A 27600-nucleotide genomic window follows, 5' to 3' on the forward strand; every position below is an offset into this window, starting at 1 on the left:
GCAGATAAAGGAACCCCGTGCAGACCTGGGAATCAGAAAGAAGCCTCAAGTCGAGAGATGAAGAATGAATAGGAATTACCCAAGTAAAGGGCAAAGGAAGCAGCATCTGCAGAGGCCTAGGGCAGAGTTTGGGGGTGAGGGGCAAACTGCCTAGAGAGCTTAATGGAGGCCACTGGGGCTGGACCACCCACAGCAAGAGTGAGTAGGGAGGGGCAGAGATCCAGACCACATGTGACCTTCTACACTTTGGTGTAGATTTTGTTCTTTATTGTTAGAGCAATAGGGAGCTTCTGAAGGGCTTTAGACAGTCCTGGCCAGGACATAATCAGATCTGCTCTTTTCAAAGAACGGTCTGGCAACAGGGTGGATGAAATCGAGGGCAGATGTGGGTGCATGCAGCAGGCTACTGCAGTGGTCAAGGGGAGATGAGGGCAGCTTGGACTAGAGTAGCACAGCTGGGAGGGAGGGAGGTGTAGAGGAGAGAAACTGACATCACTAGTGATGGATGGGTGTATGGAGGATGGCAGCTCCCAGGTTCCCAGCTGGGACAAGTGGATGGACTGTGCGGTCCTCCACCAAGCTAGGCAGCTCAGGGGCAGGACCAGGCTCAGCAGAGATGATGTATTCCATTTGGGGCAGGTTGAGCTTAATGTGCTTTTGAGATATCTAAGCAGATAATGTCAAAGAGACAGTTCATATATACTGGTCTGGAGGTCAAGGAGAGATCTGTGCTAGGGACTAAAACTTGATAGTATCAACATATAGACATAATATTAATAGCAGCAAACATTTATCTAGTGCTTGCTATGTGCCTAACTCCCTACATACAATATTTGTTTAGATGGCAGTCAAGGCTGTAGGCATGGGTTTGGGGAGTGGGGTGGGGGTTGCTTTCAGCAACTCAGACATTTATTAACCAGGTTGGGAAAGGGGGACTTTGAAGGGGTAGGAGAAACACCAAGCTAGTGTGTGTCCACAAAAGCCGGGAGATAAGTGTTTTAGGGTGATCTGAAGAAAGAGGGGTCATGTAGAAGAGGACTGGAGCATGCCCTTCCAGTTAAGCAACAGGTAGGTCATGCAGCCTTGACCAGAGTTCTTGGTGTGGAATGATGCAGAAAGCCAGAGGGCAGGGAGTGGGTGGGAGGGGAGTGGCTCAGGCCAGGCTTTTAATAAGCCTGGGAGTAAAGGGGCAGAGAAAGAAGACAGGAGCTGGAGGAGAATGTTGGGAGAGGGGAAATTTGTAAAAATGGAAGACACTGGGTGTGTTTACCTGTTGAAAGAAACTGTTGGATATACCAGAGGGAGAAGTACTGACTGAGGGTATGAGGCTCTGCAGAGGGGAACAAGGGAGGGGCCCACACCTGATTACTGGTAGAGGGCTTGGCTGGGCTGTGGAGGGAGGCTGAGCAGATACAGCTATCAGGAGGCCACAGCTTTGGCATTGGAATGTCGAGGGGGGGGCGGGGACCCTTTCTGGCGGTTTCAATTGCCTACTGCAGGTGCAGATGAGATCATCTGCTGAGAAAAGGTGGTAGATGGGTGTGGGGTGGGGGTGTGTGGACAGTTAGAACATTGGGATACTTATTGGGAAGTGCAGGGATGTGGCGCAGAGAAGCAGTGGGAGTGCTCCTGAGTGCTGAGGCCAGCACCTGGGGCATTTCCAGTGGAAGGAATTGTTCCACCCCGGGACATTTCCAGCCATGCTCAGCTGCTCAGGTGCAGAGGGAGAAGAGAGCAGGTGGTGGGGTTCACACAGGGCTGGGATGTGTCAGGTGGCTGGGGAAAGCAGGGGAACAGGAGCCTTTTAGGTATAGCAAGAATGTTGCTAAAATGAATAATACCGGAACCTAAGAAACATGAGGATGAAAGTGAAAGTTAAAGCACTTAAGGACCTTCTGGTGTAAGGTTTTCAATCTTAAAAAGCAGCCAGTTTGTTTGGGAAAATAATGCGCGCACACCCACTCTTGCTTTGCAACCCCGGGCCTGTTCCCTGAGCCAGCTGCGCGACATAAAGACCTTTCCCCAAGGTCTGCCCTTTGGGCCAAGCCTCTTCCTTGGAGGCAAGGAGGTGAGGAGAAAGGGGAGGACTTGCTTAGGGACATGTGAAGTTCACCCACAGTCTGTCCAGCCCCTTATGCCACCCCTTGCTATTCATTGAACTGAATTTGTCCCCTACACAGACACAGGCCCAAGGAAGGGGCTGCCACACCACCTCCCAGAACACACTTACCAAATTTGCAGGACCCCGTTTGGTTGTATATCAAGCCCATGGGGATGTTCCAGCCCGCAGAAGTGCCAACTGCGGTGTGGCAGGACTTCTTGCCTCGCAGAGAGTTCCAGGTGAGGTCGGCATCTGATTTCTTAACCACTGCCACAGCGTAGTGGCCTTGCAACAGAGATACTGAGATCAATTTCAACAGCTCCAGGGCCCTCCTAGAGCTGCTGCAGCTAGCCCCTGCCTGCCACTCTTTCCAGGGAGGGGGAAAAGATTGAATCCCTTACCTCACTCTAGCAGAAGCCCCTGCAAATAACTGTCATTATTAGTACTGGGCCAAACAGAATGACACTCCTGGTCCCGATGTGTCTACATACAAACATTCACAAGTATTTACACACACACTTCATACTTCTTCAACTGAATCCTGCTGTACATTCTTTTCTGCGAGTTACTTGAACCTTTTTAAAGATCTACGGTGGACCTTTTTGATTCAGTAGAAATCAATATAGCTCTCTCATGTTGTTTATTGGTTGACTCTAAGTTACGTTCCACTGTGTTCCCCCTACTGGTGGGCATTTACATTGTGACCCATTTTCCCCTAAATCTTTGTACATATGAGTGTGTTTCTGTTTAAATATTTCTATTGAATAGAAGTCCAAAAGAAAGATCTTTAATGACTTCTTTTATAAAGTTAAGTCTCTGATTTTCTAGGTTCACAATAACATTTTCTAATAATGATAATTTAATTTCTCATCCCCCAATATTAAATATATATATCTTAATATATATATATTTTTAACTTACTGCATTCACTTCCAAAATAATGCCAAATATATTTGGTGGGAGTGGGCCTTCTTGTCTTGTTCCTGATTCTAATGGGAGCACCATTGATATTTCATGGATTCCTGTCCCAAAATTATGTAACTGAATTGTGCTTATTGAGTACGACCTAAACTGCAAAGCTGAATTTATAATAAGATTAGAATTATAAATCTGCAGAATTAGAAGAGAATGTGTGATGGAAGGAGACTTGACCTGGGGTGGTGAACACACAATACAATATACAGATGACGTATTATAGAATTGTACACAGAACAGTGGCCCCATCTTTGGAGTCCGACTCAGCAGATGTGGGGTGGGGTCCAAGAATTTTCATTTCTAATAAGTTCTCAGGTGAGGCTGATGCATCTGGTCCAGGTACTACACTAGATGCTTTAGCTAATGCCCAAGATCAGTACTTCACAGACAGATATAGACCCTCTCTGCCTATGTGGAGACACAGATGGGAGAACTTGTCACCTGCTCTCCTATTCTAAAAACGAGATTGGCTCCCCTGCTATTCAAATCCAGCTGGCTCAAAGCTAAGAGTGATTTCATTTTCCTCCTCGTCTTCATTAACAACAAGCCCCAGTGCAGACCTTCGTGCAGAGGTGACAAGGAGCAGTGTGGTTGGTCAGGAGGGGCCCAGGGTTCCAGTCAGGCCACCTCTTCTCAAGCCCAGGTGCAGCCACTTCCTGGCTGTGTGGCCCTGAGCCTCACTTTCCCATCTACATAATATGGGACAATGATGCCCACATACTAGAGGATTGCTGAGGAAAGCAAACAGGAATAGTGCAAGCAAGAGATCTGTCAACTGTAGAGTACCCTATGAATAGTCATTATTATTACAGCTTCAGGATAGATTTGCTCTCTAACAAGTAACTGTGGTGTCATCTTCTCCTTTATTTTTGTTACAACTCTAGTAACTTTTGTTTATTTTTAAGGTTTTCCTCACCCTTTTCCTAAGAACAGGCCTTTACCTTTGAACCCCAGTGTTACTGATTCTAACTCACCTTCCATGAGTATATTTTCACACCTAGACCCAAGCTGCTCTTTGCTATCTTGGGACACTAGAAAGAAAAAGAAAAACAATTGAGGTATATGGCATTAAATTCCCACAAGCTGATCCCAAAGACATGAGGTGTTCAATCATAAGAGTTAAGAGTAAAATAAAGAGGAACACCAACTAAGCAGGTTTTCATTGGTCATTAAGTTAAAATTCTGCAGTCCCATTTTACCCCCTCTTCCCCTGATCTTTGCCATTTGAACTTCAGGTTTCATCCCAGAATCTCCCCAATACTTAGGCAGATGCAGAGAAAGAAAATGAGATGCCTGTTCAAAGGGACCACTGAAGATCTTGACAAAAATTGTTTTGCATTTCCTATGGGATTCAAGTCATCCTGACATCTTTCATCGTTATATTCTTGCTATATTAGAGAACAAAGAACCAATCCATAGAGTCAGAAAGACCTGGATGCAGTCTTTATTCTACCTTGGACACAGCATTTAACTTTTCTAAGCCTTAGTTTTTACATCTATAAAATGGACATACCACTATTTGTGTTATGGAGTCGTTTTGTTTTGAAGGATAATGCGTCGTTTCTTGCTCACTGCCTAGCAGATGAGGTGTTTAACAAATGATACTGGTGAAATCCTCTTCTCTGGCCTTATTTTTTCATTTGGATAGATCCCCACTAAAGAACGTGACCTTGCAGCCCCACCCTCCAGTCTTCCAGTGCCGCTGGCATGAGTAAATTTTGGATTAGTAAATTTGGCACAAGGATCTAGGCACATGTGGCTCAGCCCCTTCTTTCATTATTGGGGATAATGGGGAGAAGGTGGTTTAGAGCTACTCACCTCTGACAGAATGTTTTCCTCGGCCCTCAGCCATGGGCTGAGCCAGCTGACCTGTTCTCCTGAATTAATGGGCAACTCTTAACTCAAGGGCATTTTGGCAAGCACTGCAGCCAGCTCTACACCATGCCCTCCCGTATCGCTATTCTCAGTAATGAAGGTGCTATTTTTACCTCTTTTTGCCTAAATCTTACATCTATGTCTTAATTGGTCCTGACATTTGGAAAACGGGATGTTATCTACTAGCTTCCTACACTCCAGCAATAGTTATTATCTCACAATGAACCGAATTATTTCCTCATCTCTAAGTCCATGGCCCAGAGGGAATAAAACAGCCAGAGACACTTCCCTCCACTTACGGTAGTTCTCTGCCAGGACAGGCACCAGACCGCACTTGCCCGCCGTGTAGATAAATCCTCCATCTAAGCTCATGGCATCAGCGTCTCCTTTCTGAGGTTAGGAAATAAATCAGTGGCACAACAGTGAGCTTGTTATCCTGTCTCACTGACCCTCAGAGGTCTCCAACTCACTGGCTTCATGTCACATGTCCTTGTGATTAACCAAATCATGGATCACCCAAAGCTTCTGCCACGTAAACACAGTTTTAGAAAACTGGACATGCATTTGGCCCGTTAACCCAGGAGAAAGAGCCCAACCCAGGTCAGACTCCCCAGCCTCTCCTGAGATCCATGCCCTCATAGTGCTTTCACTATACCACTATCGCTCAACAAGCCACATGCCAGACTCAGTGACTGCATTTATCTGCTTCTATGGAACATGTTTTCTTTTGCATGGCAGAGTTCAGTTCTGGTCCCATAACTCTGTTGGCAGTGTACTTAGAGCCCTGGCACAGCAAAGATTTCAGTACATAATTAATTTCTCTACTTAGATAATTCATTACAGGCAGACCTCAGAGATACTGTGTTTTAGTTCCAGATCACTACAATAAATCAAATATTGCAATAAAGCAAGTCACACGAATTTTTTGTTTTCCCTCTGCATATAAAAGTTATGTTTACATTATACTATAGTCTATTAAGTGTGAAGCACATCATTTCTAAAAACAATGCACATACCTTAATTTAAAACGACTTTATTGCTAAAATAAATGCTATCATCTAAGCCAGTGATGGCGAACCTATGACACGTTTTTTGGTTGATTTTTCTTTGTTAAATGGCATTTAAATATATAAAATAAATATCAAAAATATAAATCTTTGTTTTACTATGGTTGCAAATATCAAAAAATTTCTATATGTGACACGGCACCAGAGTTAAGTTAGGGTTTTTCAAAATGCTGACACGCCGAGCTCAAAAGGTTCGCCATCACTGATCTAAGCCTTCAGCAAACCTTAATCTTGCCTTCAAAAAAATAATCTAGTATCTACAAAGTGCAATAAAGCAAAGCACAATAAAATGAGGTATTCCTATAATAATTAATGTATAGTTTTAATTGATAAATTTTTCCAACAGAGCATAAAATGCACACTTACAGTCACAGATAAGGTCATTAGAAAGAAACACACAGACACAGACATACTCTTTGCTTTTGACCTGCTAACAGCCTTTCTAGAAATCTGTAAAAAAAAATCTACTACTTAAGACAGTAGTAACTCTAGAAGGAAAAACTTGCCCAGCCCCTGTATGTGTCAGGACCTTTTCTAAACACTTTGCAGTGGTTACTTCATATATTCCTCATAAAATCCAATTAGGTAGGTTGTATAATTTTCCCTCATTAATACATTAGTAAACTGAAGCAGAGAGGGGTTAAATAATTTGTCCAATAGATGGTCACCAGGACTTAAACTTAGGGAGTTGAATGCCTTAACTTTTGCTCATAACCACTATATCACACAGTCTCTGGGATCTGACTACTCCAAGGGATACACCCCTAAATACTGTTCTACACACATTATTTCACCTATAAAATGGGCAAAGCACCTACCTTATAGGCTTATCGTGAGGATTAAATGAGTTAGTGCTAGTTAAGAGGTCATAAATATTAGCTGTCATTGGTATTAAAGGCATACTCAGAAATACTGATGATTAAAGAACAAAAAATCTTCATTCCCATATCTATAATAGCAAAAGGTCTGGAGATAATTCAAATATAGACATTTAGAAATTAGTTAAATAAATTGAGGCAGAAATACTTGGTAGAATATTATGCAGCAATTAAAACATTTTAAATGAATACTTCATTACCTTAGAAAGTGCACCAACTATGCTCAAGAATTTAAGTAATTATAACAATAGCTAATATTTATTTATATGCCAGGTAATGTTATGAGCAATCAAAATAATTTAATCCTTATCATTGACAAAGTTAGGAGGCTGTAGAAATTGCAAGATCTTAATCTTATGGGTTGGTCCCAGGTAAATTTACCAAAATTAGGATCTTCTTTCCTAAGAAAGACTGTATGTCTCCAGAGTTTGTCAATTTTTCAGTCCTTTATCATTTTTTTTTTCTAATCACAAAAGTATTATCTGTTCATAGAGAAACAGAAATGAGCTTCATAACTCAAAAATTGTGTGGTAATTATTTCTGAGTTATGAAGTTGTAAATGATATTATTTATTTTTCATTTCTCTTCCAACATGTAATATTTTTATCACCAGAAAAAAATTAAACGTTCAACTAAAGGACTGAAAAGGCTGATTTGCTTTCACAATCCACAGGGGCCCTGACCATGCCCTGGGATGTCATCCCACTTCCCACAGGTCCTAGGCAGGACACCATTCAGAGCTCCCTGGTCACCAGAGCTGAGCACCAAATGAGTTTGAGCTTTGGGAATGCTCTTTGTTTCTGCCCAGCCCTGAGCAGGGGTCCATGGGGTGGAGTGGGATAGGGCTTTGGAGAATGGGAAAGATGCAACACAACAGTTGCATCTCAACCTCGCGGCTGATGGGAAGGTGTCTGGGAAGTCTCCACAGAAAGGCAACATGTGTGGGTGTCTGAACTCAGCTGTGGAGGCAGGGCCTTCCTTACCACTATGGCAGCAATGCAGTCCTCAGTGGTCTTCTTCGTGGTGCACTCTAAGATGCCACCACTCTTGATAGTCCACTCGCTACACTTGGCACTCTCATGGTGGCCCACTGCGCACCACTTCACCGTCTGTGAGCCTTTCCCACCTAGGACAAGTAGAGAAGAGCCAGGGATCCAAAGGAAGCTCCAGGATGGGTTTGGGAGTTTAGTGCCACCAGCTACAGAGTGACTGTCCAGTGAGGTCCCCATCGACATCAGCAGAGTCACATGCCCATATCACCACTCACTCCTGCCTATCACCCCCCGGAGAAATGAGAACTCAGTTCTCAGAAAGTGCAGTGAAGGCAGAGCAACCCTAACGTCCCTCCTGACCTCACCTTCTCAGGCATCACCTCCCCAGGGAAGGCCTCTGAGCCCTCTCTTACAGGACTGGGTTCTCCCATCCAGGGAGTGCTCCCCAGGGGGTAGTCATGTGTTCTGCTCTCGGTGGGCCTGCTTGCTCTCCTGTTGCCCAGTCTTTGCTCACCACAGTATGCCCACGCCTAACACAGTGGCTTTGTGGATGCTCAATAACTATTGGTTGACTAAATAGAGGCGGGGGGGGGGGGGGGGGGGGGGGGGGGGGAGAGAAGGAAGGAAGAAATGGACCATAGGAATTTGGAGGAAAGCAGGAGCTGGATTAAAACCCTCTAAAATTCTAGTTCTCCTGAAGGTGGCAGAGGCCATGTCCCCACTTCAGGTTAGGATGGGCTATTTCCCCTGTCAAATACTAGTAGACCTGTTGTTGGGTGGGGCAACTCTGGTTAATACAAAGAAGCCAGACCATCATTAATTCAAGTGGTCCGTAATCTAAAGGTAAGTTAGGTCTTCTCCCCAGCTCAACAGAAACTCCCCTCATTAAAACCCAGTGCAGTTGGCACTCCCCTGAGCTCTGCAGGCCAGTGAAGGCTGGGTCAGGTGAGGCCTGCGAGTACCAGGAAAGCCTCTATGACCCCCACCCTGCCCGCTGCCCTGCCAGGACTGTACACACCTTCCCTTAGAGACCGAATGGCAGCTATATGTTCATATCCCAGGTACAGCATGGCATCCATCTTAGGTGGGACTTTTAAAAACCCATGGGCGGCGTCTGTAAACAGCAGGTCCTTCTTGTAAGAAGAGCCAAAGAGCTGGAAGTCTGCTGACGTGTCTTTTCCAAAATATTCCTGTTAGAAGGACAAACGAGACAGTGAAGGAGGGAAGCTGGCATAGAGAAGCAAAGGGAAAACAAACCCCAACCATTTAAGAACAGAAAGGGAAAAAAGAATGAGTGCCTGAGAGAGAAGACAGGGCCCAAGGCCCTCAGAAGTCCCTGGGGCTCATGGGGTTCTCAGGTCTCCCTCCATGGAATGCTTTACTCAAATCCCAGCTTGTTTGCCTTGTGCAGACTCGGGGAAACTGCAGGGGCTGCCCCTCAGATCTGTACAAAGGGGTTTGGGGTCGTCATGTGCCAGGCAACTGCCCCTCTCCAATGCCGTGTTCCCGTGGGCAGTCAGTGAAGGCTGCCGCAGTCCTGGCCGCCTGATTCTCCAAGTGGCTTCAGTGCCCTTCATCCTGAGTAGCTGGGGATCCAGCACTCTGCCATCGAGGCTGGAGGTCAGGAGTTCTGGGCCCAGCCCCCACCACTGAGGATCTCAAGCAGTCATTTCCCGCTTCAGGCAAAAACAAAGGGCCTTTTACCTATGACTCCCACTGACTGGCCCAAAGCTGTTCCTGGCTGTATCCGACAGCAGCACCTACTCACACACTCTTTCCAGTGTCTGGCTGCTTTTTGTTTTGCAGTGGTTCTGCATAAACTGTCACCCGCTGCTTTCTCTGGCAAACCTCCGTACTTCCTTGGGGTGCACATAGCTTATTCCCTGGGGTCCCAGAACCTTCCCAGATGCATCCTGCAAATCAGTCCTTCTGTCCTCCAGAAAGTACATAATCCATGTCCCCAAGGTTGTGCCATCCCACCTCCTGATAATTTGTATGTGTCCACATTTCTCTGTGAGCAACTCAAGGGCAGGTCTTTGTCTAGTTCATCTCTGAACCCTCAGTGCTGAGCAGAGAGTGCCAACAGGGATGGGTGATGAATGATGGCTAGCTGGGAGGGAATGCCACCAACGCAGGACAGAGAGGAATGCTCTTGGAGGGTTACTGCGCCTGAGGGAAGTCAGGAGGGCAGGGTCACATGCCAATAGGATAACAGGGGGGACACCTCATGGAGGGGGAACATCTGCGTCCACTTAGAACAAAAAGAATACACTGGGGCAACGAGGAACTTCTGCGGATTCTTTGGCCCACCAGGTCGGTGATGCCAGGCGAGGGTTTTATGGCCTCTGCTGCCTATATACAGACTGAGTGGCTTGTCAGTGAAGAGGATGGTGTGTGGTGTGGTTCCTGCCGTGATCCACAGGACTGCCAAGTGGCAATAAGAGAGTAAAGGAAGGTGCCCCGAATCCAAGCAGCGATTCCTAAGCAGGAAGGAGGACAGTGGATTTGGTACCTGGGCCTGGTTGAGAAGCTCCCAGATCAAGTCCTCCTTGCCGCCCACACTTCGGGCCACGACAGCATGGGAAGGGATGCTGGCCAGGTGGCACTCCTCATACTGGTCTACTGGCTTCCGGGTGTTGTCCCTGCAGAGGAGCTCGTACTGGTCCACGTCAGCCTGGAGTGCAAGGTTCTCTGGGGGAAGAAAGCCCAAAGGAGCCAACAGACTGCAGGCAGAGACATCAGCTGTGGTCCCCCTTTCTCACTGAAACACAAACACCTGACCTTATTGAAATAACGTTCTAGGCCCAAGATGGAGCCGCTCCTGCCCAGGATGCCACGTCAACAAACCAAAACTTAGATAACTTTCATGTCCCTGTAATGTTCTGCGTGATCAGAAGCGCAGTATCCAGCCAGTCCTCACTGCCAACCCAACTCTGGCCTCTCTACTTCTTTCTTTGTTCCTTCTCAGCCCAAACAAGGTTGAGAGTGTGGTCCCAGCCAATGAGATGTTTCCTGTGTGTCTCTTCCTTGTTCTTTATTCTTTGTCCTGTAAAAGCTTCCTGCTTTCCTCTCCATTTTGCAGTTCTCCACATGGAGACTGCCCACTTCTTGAAGTGTTAATAACGTTTGTTTATATCACCAAAATTGTCTTCTTCAATCATTCTTTTAATAACCCTAAGTAAGAGGACTGAAAGAGAATCTTTTCCAAATACATTTTCTACAGATGAGGAACCTGAGGCCTCAGGAGAAGAGATGATTGGGGAGACAAGGCTGGGAGGCATGCTTGGCCTGGAGCCCTCCACTGCCCCTGTCCCTATGGCTCTGCTAATATGAAAGGTGACAGCAGATGTTTACCGAGCACTCACAGCACACCAAACACCGTGCTGAAGTCGCCCCATGCTCTTTGTCACTTAATCCTCATAGCAGCTGAAGGAGGCCGGTGATGTGATTATCCCACTCTATTTTTTTAAAATATATTTTTATTTATTTCAGAGAGTAAGGAAGAGGGAGAGAGAAACATCAATGATGAGAGAATCATTGATCGGCTGCCTCCTGCACACCCCTCCCCCCTTGGAGACTGCAACCTGGGCATGTGCCCTTAACCAGGCTTGAACCTGGGACCCTTCAGTCCTCAGGCCGACTCTCTATCCACTGAGCCAAACTGGCTAGGGAAACTATCCCATTCTAGAGAAAAGGAAATAGCCTCAGAGAGTTGAGGTAACTCATCAAACTTGCTAATCTGAAGCTGACATGTGGCCATGCTAGGATAATCCTGGTCTCCCCCTAAAGACAGAGCCCACCAGAGAAAGGTGGTGGGGCAGGTCAGGGAGGGACAGGGGCCGAGGAAGCCGGGCAGGGCATTCTATAGCTACAGAGAAGGACCAGAAAACCTTGTAAGGAAAACAAGCTCTTTGGTTCTCCTCGTCTAGCTATTAGAAGGTGTTCTGGATTGAACTGTGCGCCCCCTGCCGAGATTCACATGTTAAAGTCCTGATCCCCGGGACCTCAGAATGTGACCTTCTTTAGAAATAGAGTCATTGCAGATGTAATTAAGAGGCAGTCATACTGGAGTGGTTAGGCCCTACTCCTATTATGACCGGTGCCCTTATCAAAAGAGGCAATTTGGACACCGACAGACATGGAGAGACAGAGATTGGGATAACGTAGTACAGGCCGAGGAACACCAAAGACTGCCAGCAAATACTGGAAGCTAGAAGAAAGGCATGGGACAGATTTTCCCTCACCGCCTCAGAAGGAGCCAACCCCGCCAACATGCTGATCTTGGACTTTTGCCTCTAGAACTATGAGACAATAAATTTCTGTTGCTTAAGGTACTTTGTTATGGCAGCCCTATCAAACTCATACAGAAGGCCTTTGTGGTTGATAAAACTCCTTTCAAAAGAGAAGGAAGTTGGGCTGGTATGGCTCAGTGGTTGAGCATTGACCCATGAACCAGGAGGTCATGGTTCCATTCCCAGTCAGAGCCATGCCCCGGTTGCAGAGCCATGCCCAGGAGCGGGTGTGCAGGAGGCAGTCGATCCATGGTTCTCTCTCATCATTAATGTTTCTAACTCTTTCTCCCTCTCCCTTACTCTCTCTGAAATCAATGAAAACCTTTTTTTAAAAGAGAGAGAGAAGGAATACAATTAGAGTTCTTGTGAATGTTACCATTTTAATTAGGTATGTCATAAAGAAAATACATTTTAAATATATTAAAATTTTTAAATGATTTAGTAATGTTAGAATTAAATTAAAAGACTCAATATGATCTAATAGTTTCAGAAAGAAATAACTTTTCCACCTCAGTCACTCACCACCCACACTCATTTTCATCCCTAAAGCCCAGTGGACAATCTCTCATAAACTTCTACTTTTAATAAGGGGTCTTGTATAATAGCAGACAAGTGGCTTTCAGCAAAGATAATCGGATGGTCTAGGACAGTGATGGCGAACCTTTTGAGCTTGGCGTGTCAGCATTTTGAAAAACCCTAACTTAACTCTGGTGTCGTGTCACATATAGAAATTTTTTGATATTTGCAACCATAGTAAAACAAAGATTTATATTTTTGATATTTATTTTATATATTTAAATGCCACTTAACAAAGAAAAATCAACCAAAAAAATGAGTTCGTGTGTCACCTCTGACACACGTGTCATAGGTTCTCCATCACTGGTCTAGGATAACCTGTTGTTTTCAGAAAGTGAGGATGTTTTAAACACTTTAGGGTGAGTGTTAGAAGGTGCTGCCCTCTGACATAATTGTGGTAACTTGAGCAACCAGAGGATATAACAGTGACAATTATTTGGAACAACTTGATCCTGGGAGATGAAACCCCTAGATGACCCCAGTGATTAAAATTACTGATAATAAGACATACATCACTTACCAAAATGCTAACAAACCAGGTCAATGTGTAGTAATGAGGAGACAGTGAATTGTGAATGGCTGAACAAGAGAACAAAACAAGGGAAACTCCTATTTCACGTAAGAGAAAAACTAGGTTATGAGGAGCGAAGGCCCATGTAGAAAGCAAGACCTTAAAGTTTTCCTTGAGGTAGCAGACATTAATCTTAAAATGAATGTAGCACCGTGAATATATACTTGGTTTTAAACTTCGTGAGTGATACAAGTGTGTTCTATAGCTGAAAGAAATTCAATCGGTTATAAAAGCCAAAGTCTGTACCCTCATCTTGTCTGAAAAACTTTTTTGTTATTTGTTTGTTTCTGATAAATTACCCAAAACCCTGAAAAGATATTTGTTTGTTTGTTTAAATATAGAAACAAAGAAGAAATTATTGTCCGTAGTAATAATGCTTTTGCAATAGACTTATTATATGTGTGCTAAGAAGTTCTGAAATCATTATGATAGTGTGGGTTTTGCTGCAGATATTTGAGCATTTGGGAGCCATTTGTACTGAGGTATTCAGAAGAACGTGATTAAATTTGAAATTGGTATTTCAGTGACTGGGATAATTTGATTATTGAAACTCATTTTGTTTTACTAGTTAAGCAATGTTTAAATATTCAGAAAATCTGTTTAGTAGAGTTATAGACTGAAAAAATTGAGCACTTAAAGAATGTACACATAACAAAAATGTGTTTTATACAGAAACCCTCCTATTTCATTAAGATCTTGTCATCACCCATCTCTAGATGTAGGAAAACTTTGAGGCAAAATCAGTTCCCCTGGCCAGGGTGCTACGCACATGATTCCTCCTCCGCCCAGCACTTACCTGACACAGTCATATGTCTCACGAAGCCCACATCCCCCGCTCCATCCTGCAGACACCTGAGGAACAGGACAGCTGCAGTCAGGGCACTCTCCAGGACAGGGCTTTGCCCTCCCTGTGCAGACCATCTGAGGTTCTGCCCCGGCCACAGGCTCACAGAGCTGTGCCATTTCCCAGACTTCCATCTGTCCTCACAGAGGCGATGGCCCTGTGTGAGGGGCATCTGAACCCCCACAGCCAAGCCGAGGGCTGAGGCAGGTAGAGCCCTGTAGCCACATCCCAGGCAACTCTGGGGAGGGATGGTGTGAAAGTAGGACCCTCACCTTCCTCTTCAAAAGCAGCCAAAAGCAATAGATTTTTTTTTTTAAATAAAGGTTTAAAGCTTTTTACATGTAGGATCAAAACTCTGGATAACCTTGGAACCCCGGCCTGGTTTTGAGTGGTAGCCATTTCCCTTACTGAACATGGAGTAGGGAGAAGTGCCTTCACAGGGCTGAGAGGGAGGTGGGGAGAGGCAGGCACATGTGTCCCAGACACAGGGAGATGCTCAGGCAGAAAGGAGCAAACTGGGAGATCCTGGCCTTTACTCAGATGGGAGCCCAAGCCTGCGTCTGTGAATCCCAGAGTCCCAGAGTCAGGTCTATCCCCTCCACCCTCCAGGAGGGTCCAGGAGGGTAACATAGACAGACCCCAGACACTGGGGTACGAGAGGGGCTCCCACACAAAAGACTGCTCCTCAGGATGGTTAGGAGGCACTTAGAACCTGGGTTTCACATTGACCCTCTAGGGCAGTGGTTCTCAACCTTCTGGCCTTTTAAATACAGTTCCTCATGTTGTGACCCAACCATAAATTATTTTAATTGCTACTTCATAACTGTAATATTGCTACTGTTATGAATTGTAATGTAAATATCTGATATGCAGGATGGTCTTAGGCGAAAGGGTCGTTCGACCACCAAAGGGGTCGCGACCCACAGGTTGAGAACTGCTGCTCTAGGGGGTCTGGGGCAGCCCTGCCTAATCCCTGTGCTTTCATTTCACCATCTTCAGAGAAAGCGGGGGAGGAACAGGGAGTCTCACTCACTTGAAGGCACCCGAGTAGCCAAAGTACGGTTCATGGTGGGAGTGTGCACACTTGTCTTTCCCTTTCCCAGCACACAGCTGACACAGTTTGGGGAAGGCTGTCGCATCCGCACCAGGGACACAGCTGGCCGCAAAGAAATTGGCCACTGCTGCTCAAGACAGAGATGTGGAATATGAGCCAACCTGGCCAAAGACAATTACCGCTCCCAACCCAGGCTCCTGAGTGACCAGAGAGTGACCAGAACAAACCCAGCATACCAGGCCCCGCTTGCCCGTATGTGTGTTCACTGGTCAAGATCAAGGTTTCCAAAAAGGGACATGTTAACAAATATTTGCCCACCACCCTCCCGAAGGCCCAGGCCTATGCCTGCCTCCAACCAAGGCCTGTCTTAGTCACTGTCAGCCCCCTCGCTGCCTTGTCACACCGGAACAGCTCCGAGATAAGTCTTTCCTGGAAGTCATGCCCAGGAGATGACAGACCCACCTGGACAGGTGCATGCCAGGCTCATGGCCAGCAGATGGCCACCAGAGAATGCTCCAGTAGGAAGGGAAACACAGAAAGGAAGTGGGCAATAGGCCCCACTGACCTTGGTCCTGCCTGAACCCTCTGTCGGGCCTGGTGCCCTTTCCCACCCACTCCTCCGGGCAGCCTCTGCTGAGGTATCAGGAGCTCAGAGAAGAAAAGACTCAGCCGAACCCTCCCAAGGGCTGCCAGTGTGGCAGACCCAACCAGTTTAAAGCTGGTTAACCTCCCCCCACCACCCCAAGAATCATCACACATGACCACCTGATCATGTCTGAGTGACCTCAGGGTGGCTCAAAAGAAGGGACATCTGCCCGAGGGCACACACCCTCCTGCCTGCTTACCTTTCTGAAGAGATTCCTGTGGCTCAGGCAATTGGGAATAGAGTGTGGCCATGGGGACGTTCCACCCAGCGGACCTGCCAAGGCCTGTGTGGCAGGACTTCTTGCCTCGAAGCTCATTCAGCTGGAAGCCGCTGCCTTTCTTCACCACGGCCACAGCATAATAGCTGGTTTGTGGATCTACAAAGAGACATGTGAATGGAAGACCCACAACCTGGGCCTCAGGGAAACATTGCTCATCACTGCTGGGCTCCTGACTAGGGAAGGGGAACCCACAAGCCACACTTATGTTGGGTTGGGTCCTAAAGAGGGAGAGATCAGAATAACTTCCCTAGGTTTGCAGGGAAGAAAAGGACCAGAGAGGGGACATTCGTATAACCCTACCGGCAAACACTGGCCAGAAGGCCACAGGCACATGATTTTTCCTACCCTGGCCCTGCAGGTTGTCTGCCTACATCTATCAACTCAAGCCTACCTGGAAACCAGAGGTCACATTCCTGACTCCCTCTAAGTATTTCCTGGAACCTAGGGACACAGGCCCAGAGATAGTCAGGTTACTCTCAGAGTGTGTGCTGCAGTGTGGTCTTTCCTCTGAGTGAAGCACCTGTGGTTCATGGAGGACTCTCTATATAGCTCTAAACTGGAATGACTGAGGTCAGGCTATACCAGTGATGGCGAACCTATGACACATGTGTCAGAGGTGACACGTGAACTCATTTTTTTGGTTGATTTTTCTTTGTTAAATGGCATTTAAATATATAAAATAAATATCAAAAATATAAGTCTTTGTTTTACTATGGTTGCAAATACCAAAAAAATTCTATATGTGACACGGCACCAGAGTTAAGTTAGGGTTTTTCAAAATGCTGACACGCCGAGCTCAAAAGGTTCGCCATCACTGGGCTATACACTGCCTGCTCTATTTCTCCAGGGAGCACATTTCCTGGCCCAGGAGGTCATGTCAGCAGCACCAGTCCTCAGCCAGCCCAAAGCCACAGAGGCCTTGAGTTCTGCCTGTGGGGGCTTATAGGGCACCACATTGCCCACTCATTCCTCCATTACCTGCCTAAATAAGACAAGAGTCTACCGGGAGAGAACTAGGGTCTATCAGGAGAGAACAACAGCCACAAACCCTCTCCCGGGTCCCAAGGGAGAACTCACTCTCTTTTGACCCGTAGTACTCTGCCACTACAGGTTTCAGGTTGAAGGGGGCTCGGCCCGCATCAAACACCAAACCTGCATCCAATGTCACAGCATCTGCTTTGCTTTCCTGAAAAGGAACAAACCAGACACCAATGAAGTCCTCAATTCCAGGGAAGACCACCTAAACTGAGGTGAGTGAGGGTGACTTTTGGGGCCAAAAAAGCCATCACCTTGGTCAGACCACACACTAAACCGTTTCATTTGACTCCACCACCCCAGTGTGGGAGTTTGGCCACCATATTCCTATTCCTCTAACATAGAGGAAGGAATGGGTTGGTTTTCTTTTTCCTGGTGAGGAATCTGGTTCCTGGCTCAGAAATCTGTGATCTTTTAGAATCAACCTGAGCTTCAGAGGCTTTATTCGCAGGCCTCCTGGTGGAAAGCTGCCCTCCCCACACCAGGCTGGGTGCACAGCCCAGGCACTGCAGGCTCTGAAGGAGGTTGCAGTCAATCACTCAGGCCCCCCCGTGCCCGGCCATGCTTTTACATGTGTACATTGAGAACTCAGGTGCTGTTGTTTGGTGACCTCTTTTGTTTTTTTTTAATTAAATCTTTATTGTTCAGATTATTACAGTTGTTCCTCTTTTTCCTCCCCATCGCTCCCCTCCACCCGGTTCTCACCCCACCCTCTGCCCCTACCCACCCCCCCACTGTCCTCATCCATAGGTGTACAATTTTTGTCCAGTCTCTTCCCGCACCCCCCCACACTCTTTTCCCCCCCGAGAATAGTCAGTCCACTCCCTTTCTATGCCCCTGATTCTATTATATTCACCAGTTTATTCTGTTCATCAGATTATTTATTCACTTGATTTTTAGATTCACTTGTTGATATGTGTATTTGTTGTTCATAATTTGTATCTTTACCTTTTTCTTCTTCTTCCTCTTCTTAAAGGATACCTTTCAGCATTTCATATAATACTGGTTTGGTGGTGATGAACTCCTTTAGCTTTTTCTTATTTGTGAAGCTCTTTATCTGACCTTCTATTCTGAATGATAGCTTTGCTGGATAAAGTAATTTTGGTTGTAGGTTCTTGCTATTCTTGCTATGAATATTTCTTGCCACTCCCTTCTGGCCTGCATAGTTTCTGTTGAGAAATCAGCTGACAGTCTTATGGGTACTCCCTTGTAGGTAACTGACTGTTTTTCTCTTGCTGCTTTTAAGATTCTCTCTTTGTCTTTTGCCCTTGGCATTTTAATTATGATGTGTCTTGGTATGGTCCTCTTTGGATTCCTTTTGTTTGGGGTTCTCTGCACTTCCTGGACTTGTAAGTCTATTTCTTTCACCAGGTAGGGGAAGTTTTCTGTCATTATTTCTTCAAATAGGTTTTCAATATCTTGCTCTCTCTCTTCTTCTGGCACCCCCATAATTCGGATGTTGGTACGCTTGAAGTTGTCCCAGAGGCTCCTTACACTATCTTCATATTTTTGGATTCCTTTTTCTTTTTGTTTTTCTGGTTGGGTGTTTTTTGCTTCTTCGTATTTCAAATCTTTGACTTGATTCTTGCGATCTTCTAGTCTGCTGTTGGAACTCTGTATAATATTCTTTATTTCAGTCAGTGTATGCTTAATTTCTAGTTGGTCCTTTTTCATAACCTCGAGGGTCTCACTAGATTTCTTGAGGGTCTCACTTAAGTTTATTGGCAGTTTCTAGAGAATTCTTGAAAAACCTTAAAAGTGTGGTTTTGAACTCTATATCCAGTAGTTTGCTTTCCTCCATTTCCATCATTTGTGACCTATTTCTTTGTCTCTGCATTTTGGCTGCTTCCCTGTGTTGATAGAGTGGCTTTCTGTGCTAGGTGTCCTGTAGGGCCCAGTGGCTCAGCCTCCCCAGTTACCTGAGGTGGACACTCTTGGTGCACCCCTTTGTGGGCTTTGTGCACAGTCTTGTTGTAATTAAGCTTTGATTGTTGTAGGTATCACGGGGAGGAATTGACCTCCAGGCCAATTGGCTGTGAGAATCAGCTGTGTCTGCAGTGGGAGAACTTCTGTGCTGGAGACACCCTTCTGGGGCAAGACTTGCTTCAGTAGGGCTTTGGTGCTCACTGAGTCTGCCCCCTGAGTGTGTCCCTTATGGATCTGAGGAGTTGTAATCTGGATGGTCCCACTCTAACCAATGGATACAGTGGCTCTTGGATCTCTAAGGAGGTGCTAATTTAGCCTCTGCCTGAGGCTACCCAGCAGGAGCCCAGCTGTGAAGCAATGCAAGCTGCTGTGGGCCTTGGGCCTTCTTTTGGAAGTTCTGGGTTTCTCTGACCCAGCTTCAGTTTGTTAGGTAGTTTTCAGATTGCAAAGAGACAGGCCTTTCATATGCAAAAGCCTCTGCACACAGCTTGGGTGGGGCGGGGTCTCTGGGGATCAATAGGGCAGAGCAAGCAGCTATGGCTGCTCCTCAGTCCTTCCCTAAGAGGCCCCGCTTCTCAGTGTCCTGGTAATTGCTGCAAGTACCTCTGAGAGAAAGCCGCCCTCGAGTTCCAACCGATGCCAGACAGTCCAGTTTCTCCTGTATGAGTCTGGGTCCCCAGAGACTCGCCCAGAACTGGAGTTCAGTGCAGTTAGGAGCTTGAGACTCCCTCCCAATTGAAAAAGACAACTGTGTCCTCAGCTGCCAGCCCTTTCCACATGCACCTCCATACCTCTGCACTTTACTTCCACACCACACCTCCTCTGAGTCTCAGTGTGCTTTTCTCTTTCCTTCTAGTTGAAGAATTTCCACTCAGCCAGCCTTCCTGTGGTTCTGGATGATGTCTGTTTTGTCTTTTAGTTTTAGTTTTGAAGTGGTTGTGCGAGGCAGCAATTTCCGGTGTTTACCCATGCCACCATCTTGGTTTTTCCTTGGTGACCTCTTTATCGTGGGCCCTCTTCTGAGGCCAGGGGGTTCCATAACCCCAAGTGTCGCCATTCCCATAGAATCCAATGCTGCTGCAAAGCAATCCTAAAAGTCAGCTATTGGCGATAATGAAGTTTTGAGAACTTGTGGTGGGTTCATGGATAGTATGATTTTATATTATTAACATATTTACAAATAAAGAGGGGCATGCAGGGACCAAAGCTGAACATATATTATAATCCAAGGGTTCTAATTAAGCCATGATAGTAACTGAGGTCCAATTTAAAAACAAACAAAGAACACACCAGTAGTTTGTACCAAATCACTGATTTCCTGAGTTAATCAAGCTCCATTTGGCTGAGTCTTTCCTCTTCCACCTCATTGCTCCTTATACTATCTGCTTCTTCTGTTCTGTTACCCTGATTCCTCCACAGCAACTCAAACAAGCTCAGCTCTCCCCTGCCTCAGGGCCTTTGCACACACTGTGTCCCTGCCTGGAGTATTATACCCTGGCTCTTCCTTGGGGTCTCAGCTTCATTGTTCCCTCTCAGGGAGATTGTTCTTGACACTCAGTGCTCAGTCAGAGCATTCTACTTTTCCCCTTTCTGTACATTTTTCATTATATATTACACAATTTGAAATTACATGTCTATTCGTTTGCATGTTTTTCTTCTCTCCTGATTAGACTGTAAGCTCCTCAAGAGTAAGGACCATGTATGTGTCTTTAAATCCACCACTGCAGCCCCACTGCCCAGCACAGCATCTGACACAGGTTCAAATGAGCAGGAACAATGCTGAAGGAGTGAAGAGGATTTTGGAAAACTTAGAAAACAAAGGGGTCAGCTATCATTTGCAATTCTGTCACCATATTTCTCTTCCCCGTGACCATCATTCATCTACTTCCCGTGATGTGTTAAGAACTTCCAAACCACATTATTTTGATACCAGACATTCTTGTTTTTTCTCTGCGTTCAGAGAACTCAGTGCCTCAAAATAGCCCCCTTTCAAACCACGATGAATTTTGCTTTAAGACTCCTTAAAGGTAGCCACTCCTATGTTCATTTTGGAAGTACATCAGCCTCCTATGTGTGAGTACAGAATTGTTCCAGAATGCCAGGAGCAAGAGAAAGTGTGGATTTTCTTCCACTTTCCTGTAGGCAGCAATGACTTACCGCAATGGCCTCAATGCACTCAAGGTAGGAGCTTTTCTTCACACACAAAACGACGGGACCAGCCTCAGGGAGGACTTTCTTCATACTCATGCTGAAAGTCAAGCACTTCGCGAATTCTTGATCCGAGATGGTGCACCATTGCACATTTTTGTCGGGGACGGCCAGGCACAGCCCTACAGGAGAAAAGACAGAGAGCACTGTCCCAGTGGGAGAGACAGCAGCACCCTCTGAAGGGACTTGCAGGCTATATCCCCTCTGTCCTGTCCTGCCCTCCTCCCACTCCTGTCTGTGAACAGTGAAGGGTACAGGTCCCACTGCATTCTGAGGCTGGGACAAGGGAAGGAGAGGCAGTTTTTGTCTCTGGTTTGTAAACACATCGCCGATTGGAAAAAATGAACTTTTGGTCAGCCCCTGACATTGCCAAGAGAGAAGGTGGAGGAAGAACAAAGAACAGAAGCCCTGTTCAGGAAGAATTTGGGGCAGACCTGGGGACTGAACCATGGGTTTCCCGTGGCCATCGGTAGCTGGGCCACAGCTGTACTCTACCTTTCCAGCCTTCCCCCAGCGCCAGAGGAGCTCACGGTGAGGCCCTGTGTGGCAGACTGGGCCAGGGAGGGCCCACCACAGCACTCCTTGCCTTTCCTGCCTTCTGCCTTCTCTCCCCTGCCCAGACTGCCCCTCCCCTATGTAAGATACCCTACTCCAGAAGTGACTGAAGACAGCCTGAGACCTGACCAAACCAGGGCTGGACAGAAACAACAGTTGCTGAGCCAGCAAGGACTCTGCACATGCCTGAGTTTATTGACTTTGCACCACCACCTTCCTTGCAGTTACCCAGCCAAGAGCCCTGCCCACCCCATAACACAAGAGAGCGCCCCTACATTTATGTGCAGGATTTTTTACCAGTGCTAACTCACCTGTGTCTAGAGCTCTGCCATTAGATACATTATCTCATTTCACTTTCACAGCAGCTGTGTACTTACTGTGAAAAAGCAATTCCTACTGAACTAATGAGGACAACAGCTCAGAGAGGTCAAGGGACAGCCTAGAGCAGGGGTGGGCAAACTTTTTGACTCGAGGGCCACAATGGGTTCTTAAACTGGACCAGAGGGCCGGAACAAAAGCATGGATGGAGTGTTTGTGTGAACTAATATAAATTCAAAGTAAACATCATTACATAAAAGGGTACGGTCTTTTTTTTTTTTTTTACTTTTATTCATTTCAAACGGGCCGGATCCGGCCCACGGGCCGTAGTTTGCCCATGGCTGGCCTAGAGTCACACAGCACTGAGTGGCAGGAGGATCCCACTGTAGGGTGGTTGTTTTCCCCCTACATTCCTCTCCCTCGCTGGTGTGTGGTAGGGATGGGAGGTGTACATTTCAGAGCAGGAAAGATAATCTGCTTAGATGCTCGACAAGTCAAGGCATATCTGACATGTGCCCTTCCCTCCTAATAATAACCGGTGAGCCCTGCGGAAACGCCTCCTCCTCTGTTCCTGTTTCCTTCGCTGTAAACAGGATCAACAGCCTCTAGGCCAGGGGGTCACGAACTGTTTCTGTAATGGGCTGAGTAAATATTTTAGGCTTTGCGGGCCACACAGTCTCTGTGGCAACCGCTTAACTCTGCCCTTGAAGCCTGGAAGCAGCCATGGACAGCACTTACCTGAACGAGTGTGACTGTGTTCTAATATTTTATGTATGGACACCGAAATTGGAATTTCATGTAACTAACGTGTCAAAACTATCGTTCTTTTAATTTTCTTTCAGCCATTCAAAGATACAGAAAATATCCTTAGCTCATCCCAGCGGCAGGCAGGATTGAACAGCTGGTCCTAGTTTGTGAGCGCCCAGCCCTAGGCTAAGTTGGTCAGGTGCCTGGGTGCACCTTGGGCGGAAGGCCCTTTGGGTGCTAGGCGGCCTTGGGGCTCCTCAGACCCAGGGGGTTCAGAGTCCCGCTATAGCTGACCCTCGGCCGGCTCCGGGTCACAGTCCTGGAGGGCCGGCCCCAACCCCGCCCCCGCCCCCGGTGCGCCACTCACCCAGCGCCCCCGCGCACAGCAGGGTGCAGATGGTGAGCCTCATCCTCACTGCGGAGCGATACACGGAGCAGGCTCCAAGCCGCCTCCTCAGCCAGCTCCACCGGTCCTCCGGGTGGGGAGGGTGAGGGATCCGCCTCCTCCGAAGGGATCGCCCTTCCGGGCTGGTCACCTTTGCCACACCCCCACCTCGCCCCAGAGCAGCCGGGGCCCTCTGTGGGGCTGGAGGACAGCAAATTGTCACCCACTCGCCCCCTGCCCCGAGGCTGCGCCCCTCTGCCCAGCGCCCCGAGCAGCAAAGCTGGAGCCCCAGGCGCGGGATACGCGCCCCAGAGGTACGACCGAAGCAACCTGGAGCCCGCTGGACGAGACAAGAGCGACCCGCCCGGTCCGCTACGTTCCCTGACCTCCGGAGCTCCATCAGCTAAGCAGCTCTTTATGTTTGAGCACGGACTCCTCAGGACTGGGGCCAGTCCTCGGTGAAAACGAGGGACCCTTCCCCCAGGAAAGTATGTGCACACAACGTTTTGAACAGTTTTCAGAATCTTCCTCTGAAAGCGTCTCTGCTGCCCCCTCCGGGCCCCTCTTGGAACTCACGCCCCACAAATGACAAGGTCCCTCCAACCTTCTGCTGAAGGCCAAGATCAGATGAAGCTCTGAACCTGGGCAGGGCTGCTTCTACTCGCCCCTGCAACCTGCAGCCCAGTCGTCCCCAGTCTGTGAGCTCTGCCTGGAGGAAGTCTTGGGATTTAAATAACGTTTAAGAAGGTTTTATTGAAGCACAACAAACATCCGTAAAACTTCACAGATGCTGGCGTACAACTTGAAGAATAGCCACCCTGTGAACACATCCACATACCAGCACCGGTGTCATGAAACAGGACGGGAGCAGAGCAGGGATGGCTCCCTGGTGCCCTCTTTTAGGTCACTTTCCCCCAAAGAGATCCATTATCATAGCTTCCAAGAACATACACTAATTCTGTGGATTTTTGAATTTTAGCGAGGTAGAATCGTACAATACATACGTACAATTTTGTGTCTGGCTTCTTACACTCAAGCTTATATTTGCGAACAGTTGTCCTGCATGCATTCTCGGTGTTGCATATTATTCCATACTGTGTATGTGGCACACTTATCTTTCCTGCTGATGGTGGTAGTCTCTAGTTTGGGCTCTCATGAAGTGAGCGCTGCTATGAGCATTCTAGCACATGTCTTTTAGTGCATATAGGGATGCATTTCTGCAGGGTCTTTCCTCAGGAGAGTAATCGCTTGGTCATAATGTAGACGTATATTCAACTTAAATAGAGATCGTCTAACAGTTTTCCAAAGTAGTTGAACCAATTTGCAATCCCAACTTAAGATATGGGAATTTGATTGCTCCACCTTTTTGCTGTTTGGTAGGAATTTTGGAGGTCTTGTGTTATGATTTTGAATTTCTCTGGTGACTAATGAGGTTGAGTATCAGTTTGTATGCTTATTGGCCATTTAGCCCTCTCTCGTGTAAAGGGTTGGTTCAAGTCTTTTGCCCTGAATACATTTTAAATAGAGTTTCTATTCAATTAGTTTTGGAACTGGTAATGGCATAATTCAAACTTTATCCAAGACTTTGTCTAATAAAGCATCCTCAGAATTGGGCCTTCAGAATGTAAGAATATGTTATGGTTAAATTTAAACAGTCTATCTTATTACTTTAACCCACAAAAAAAAAATCTTTATTCTACATCCTCTTCTTGTGTGCAAAGGGTGAATCTTTGCTAGTAAATGTTGTTTCAGCCCCTCCCAAGACATGAAAAATTAATCCCTCCAGCAGAAACTAACGCTGCCTTCCACTGAGGGTAGAGATAGTCCCGAGGGAGTCAGAAGAGATTGTAAATCACAGAAGTCACAAGGTCAAGGGCAGACTTGGACAATCTAATGGGAAGATTATCACCATTCCTCTCCCCCTCCAGCCAGCTGAGTTAAGTGTCCAATTCCAGAATGTGCATTGTCCCCCTCTGTGTGCCAGGTGACAAGGGTAGGATGGAGGGAGGAGGGGACCTCTCCCAGCTGGTTAGTTTCTAAGGTGACCCTTTGGGCTTCAGAGTGAGACCAGCTGGAGCCCACTGAGAAAGGCACAGCAGCCTGTTACACAGGGTCTACGGTGTGCATAGAGGCTGGCAGGGTCCCTGCTGACCATAGCCCCTCTGCTCTTGAGCTGGACATAGCTAGCATATTTCTGGTCAGGGATTCAAGCAATCTCTAAACCAGCAATCCATGTTGAACATTATCACAAAAGAAAGGATGAATGAGTCCTCCCGTTGGTGAGACACTCATCAAGAGATCCCTGGCATGTGATTTGCCCCAGAGGCTGCTAAGGGGTAAACCCTTACTCTGGGCCAGCTGAGCTGGTAACACACAAGTCCTGGTAACCACCTGCTGCACACAAACACACACCCCATAGAAGGAGCACCTCCCCTAAGGACAGAGATGCCAAGCTGGGTCTCTCAGCTACTTCTCCTTCTTTCACCCAAGGAATCCTTTGACCTTTAGCATTTTTGAAAATGAGAATAGCAGTCCCTTCCTCTTTTTAATTTAGAGGAAAAGAAATTTATATAGTTTTAATACAAACTTTTTATTGAATTATACAGATAAGTATACAGCCTATGGTTTGACACAATAGGAACACACCCATGTAACCAGTACTCAGATAAAGAAAGAGAATATTACCAGAAGCCCAGAAGCCCCTTCATCCCTCTTATAATCACTGATGATCAAAAGTAATAATTATTCTGATATCTAACACCATAGATGAAGGGGTAGATCTACTTACTGGTATATTATGTGTTTTTCTATTAGTTTTTGGATGCATAGTTCTCTTGGCATGCCTTTTAATTTTTGCTTGAACAAGTAATTGGACATTGTGTATAAAGACTTTTTAGAGGTGTCGCATGATCTGCTATCATTTCCAAAGTGCATTCATCCTTTTATTTTTCTAAAAAGATAGAGTGGGGACTGATCACTTTGAACCAATCGGGGTTGTGCTGCATCCAGGCTAAGTTGCAGTTTGGGTAAGCTCCCGTGCCTTCCTACTGAAAGCCTGGTGTGGTACACAGAATAATGGCCCCCCAAAGATGTCCATGTCCTCACCCCACAAACTGTGAATATGTCACATGGCAAGAAGGGGTTAAGGTTGCAGATGGAAACACAGTTACTAACCAGGTGACTTTTATCCTGGATTATCTGGGTGGGCCAATGTAAATCACAGGGGTCTTTCAAATGTAGAGGGAAGCAAAAGAGTTAGTGCGTGAGTGATGCAATGTAAGAAAGACTCTGCCGTTTCTGGCTTTGAAGATGAAAGGGAGGGAGGCCATGAGCCAAAAGATGGGAGCAAAAGCAAGAAAATGGGTCCTCCTGTCAAGCCTTCAGACAGGCGCACAGCTCGGATGACACCTTCAACTGTTCCCAGTGAGACCCCTTTCAGACTTCTGACCCACAGAGCTGAGATAGTAAATTGTGTTGTTTTAAGGCAGTAAGTTTGTGGTAATTGTTACAGCAGCCGTAGGAACTAATGCACCTAGTGTAGTCACTGGGATCCCTCTAGGGCAGTGGTTCCCAACCTTCCTAATGCCCTGACCCTTAATACAGCTCCTCATGTTGTGGTGACCCCCAACCATAAAATTATTTTCGCTGCTACTTCATAACTGTAATTTTGCTACTGTTATGAATCGTAATGTAAATATCTGATATGCAGGATGTATTTTCATTGTTACAAATTGAACATAATTAAAGCATAGTGATTAATCACAAAAACAATATGTAATTATATATATGTTTTGCGATGGTCTTAGGCAACCCCTGTGAAAGGGTCGTTCGACCCCCAAAGGGGTCGGGACCCACAGGTTGAGAACCGCTGCTCTAGGGCATAGAATTTTCCTTTTTGTCTTTCATTCCAGGGAGCTTGGGGTTGTGCCAAATACCTTAAGGGAACACTGGTCATTCGTCAGGCTTAGTTCACTGCTCCTCCCTTCTGATGCAGTCATGCCTCTGCTTCCGCTTTCCCAGCCCTGCGACTGCCATAAGCTCTGCTAGCAGAGGGCCTCTTCCAGACCCCTCTTCCCTTGCGCCCAGAAGTGGCAAATGCCCCAAGGAAAATGTGGTTGCAGAATGTCATCTCACCTCTGTGTTACCTCCCCTTTTCCAGAAACTGGGCACCTTTAGTCTCTAATGCTCTCACGCACATGTTTCCTAGTGCTTTAGCCACATCTAGTTGTCCTCGACAAGGGCACAATTCCTGCCCATGCTACGTCATCATGACAG

General features: G+C 46.6%; 1 protein-coding gene across 4 annotated transcripts in view; it reads right to left on the bottom strand.

The window, feature by feature from the left end:
* The window catches only part of TF (transferrin), a 72708-nt gene extending 49247 nt beyond the window's left edge, over positions 1–23461 (bottom strand). For 3 of the 4 annotated variants that reach the window (XM_036332555.1, XM_036332554.1, XM_036332551.1), the window contains exons 1-12: positions 23308–23461; positions 21270–21442; positions 17229–17337; positions 16071–16247; positions 15205–15352; positions 14124–14179; positions 10401–10579; positions 8907–9078; positions 7880–8022; positions 5251–5341; positions 4051–4107; positions 2231–2386 (exon numbers count right to left, since the gene is read on the bottom strand). In XM_036332555.1, coding sequence (XP_036188448.1) covers positions 2231–2386; positions 4051–4107; positions 5251–5341; positions 7880–8022; positions 8907–9078; positions 10401–10579; positions 14124–14179; positions 15205–15352; positions 16071–16247; positions 17229–17337; positions 21270–21442; positions 23308–23350 — 1504 coding nt within the window. In that variant the 5' untranslated portion in view covers positions 23351–23461. The remainder of the gene's footprint in view (positions 1–2230; positions 2387–4050; positions 4108–5250; positions 5342–7879; positions 8023–8906; positions 9079–10400; positions 10580–14123; positions 14180–15204; positions 15353–16070; positions 16248–17228; positions 17338–21269; positions 21443–23307) is intronic. The other variant, XM_036332552.1, reaches the window with a different exon arrangement.
* Between the last annotated feature and the right edge of the window lie 4139 nt (positions 23462–27600).

This window comes from Myotis myotis, unplaced genomic scaffold, assembly GCF_014108235.1.
Source record: "Myotis myotis isolate mMyoMyo1 unplaced genomic scaffold, mMyoMyo1.p scaffold_m19_p_13, whole genome shotgun sequence".
In the NCBI taxonomy this organism is placed as follows: domain Eukaryota; kingdom Metazoa; phylum Chordata; class Mammalia; order Chiroptera; family Vespertilionidae; genus Myotis; species Myotis myotis.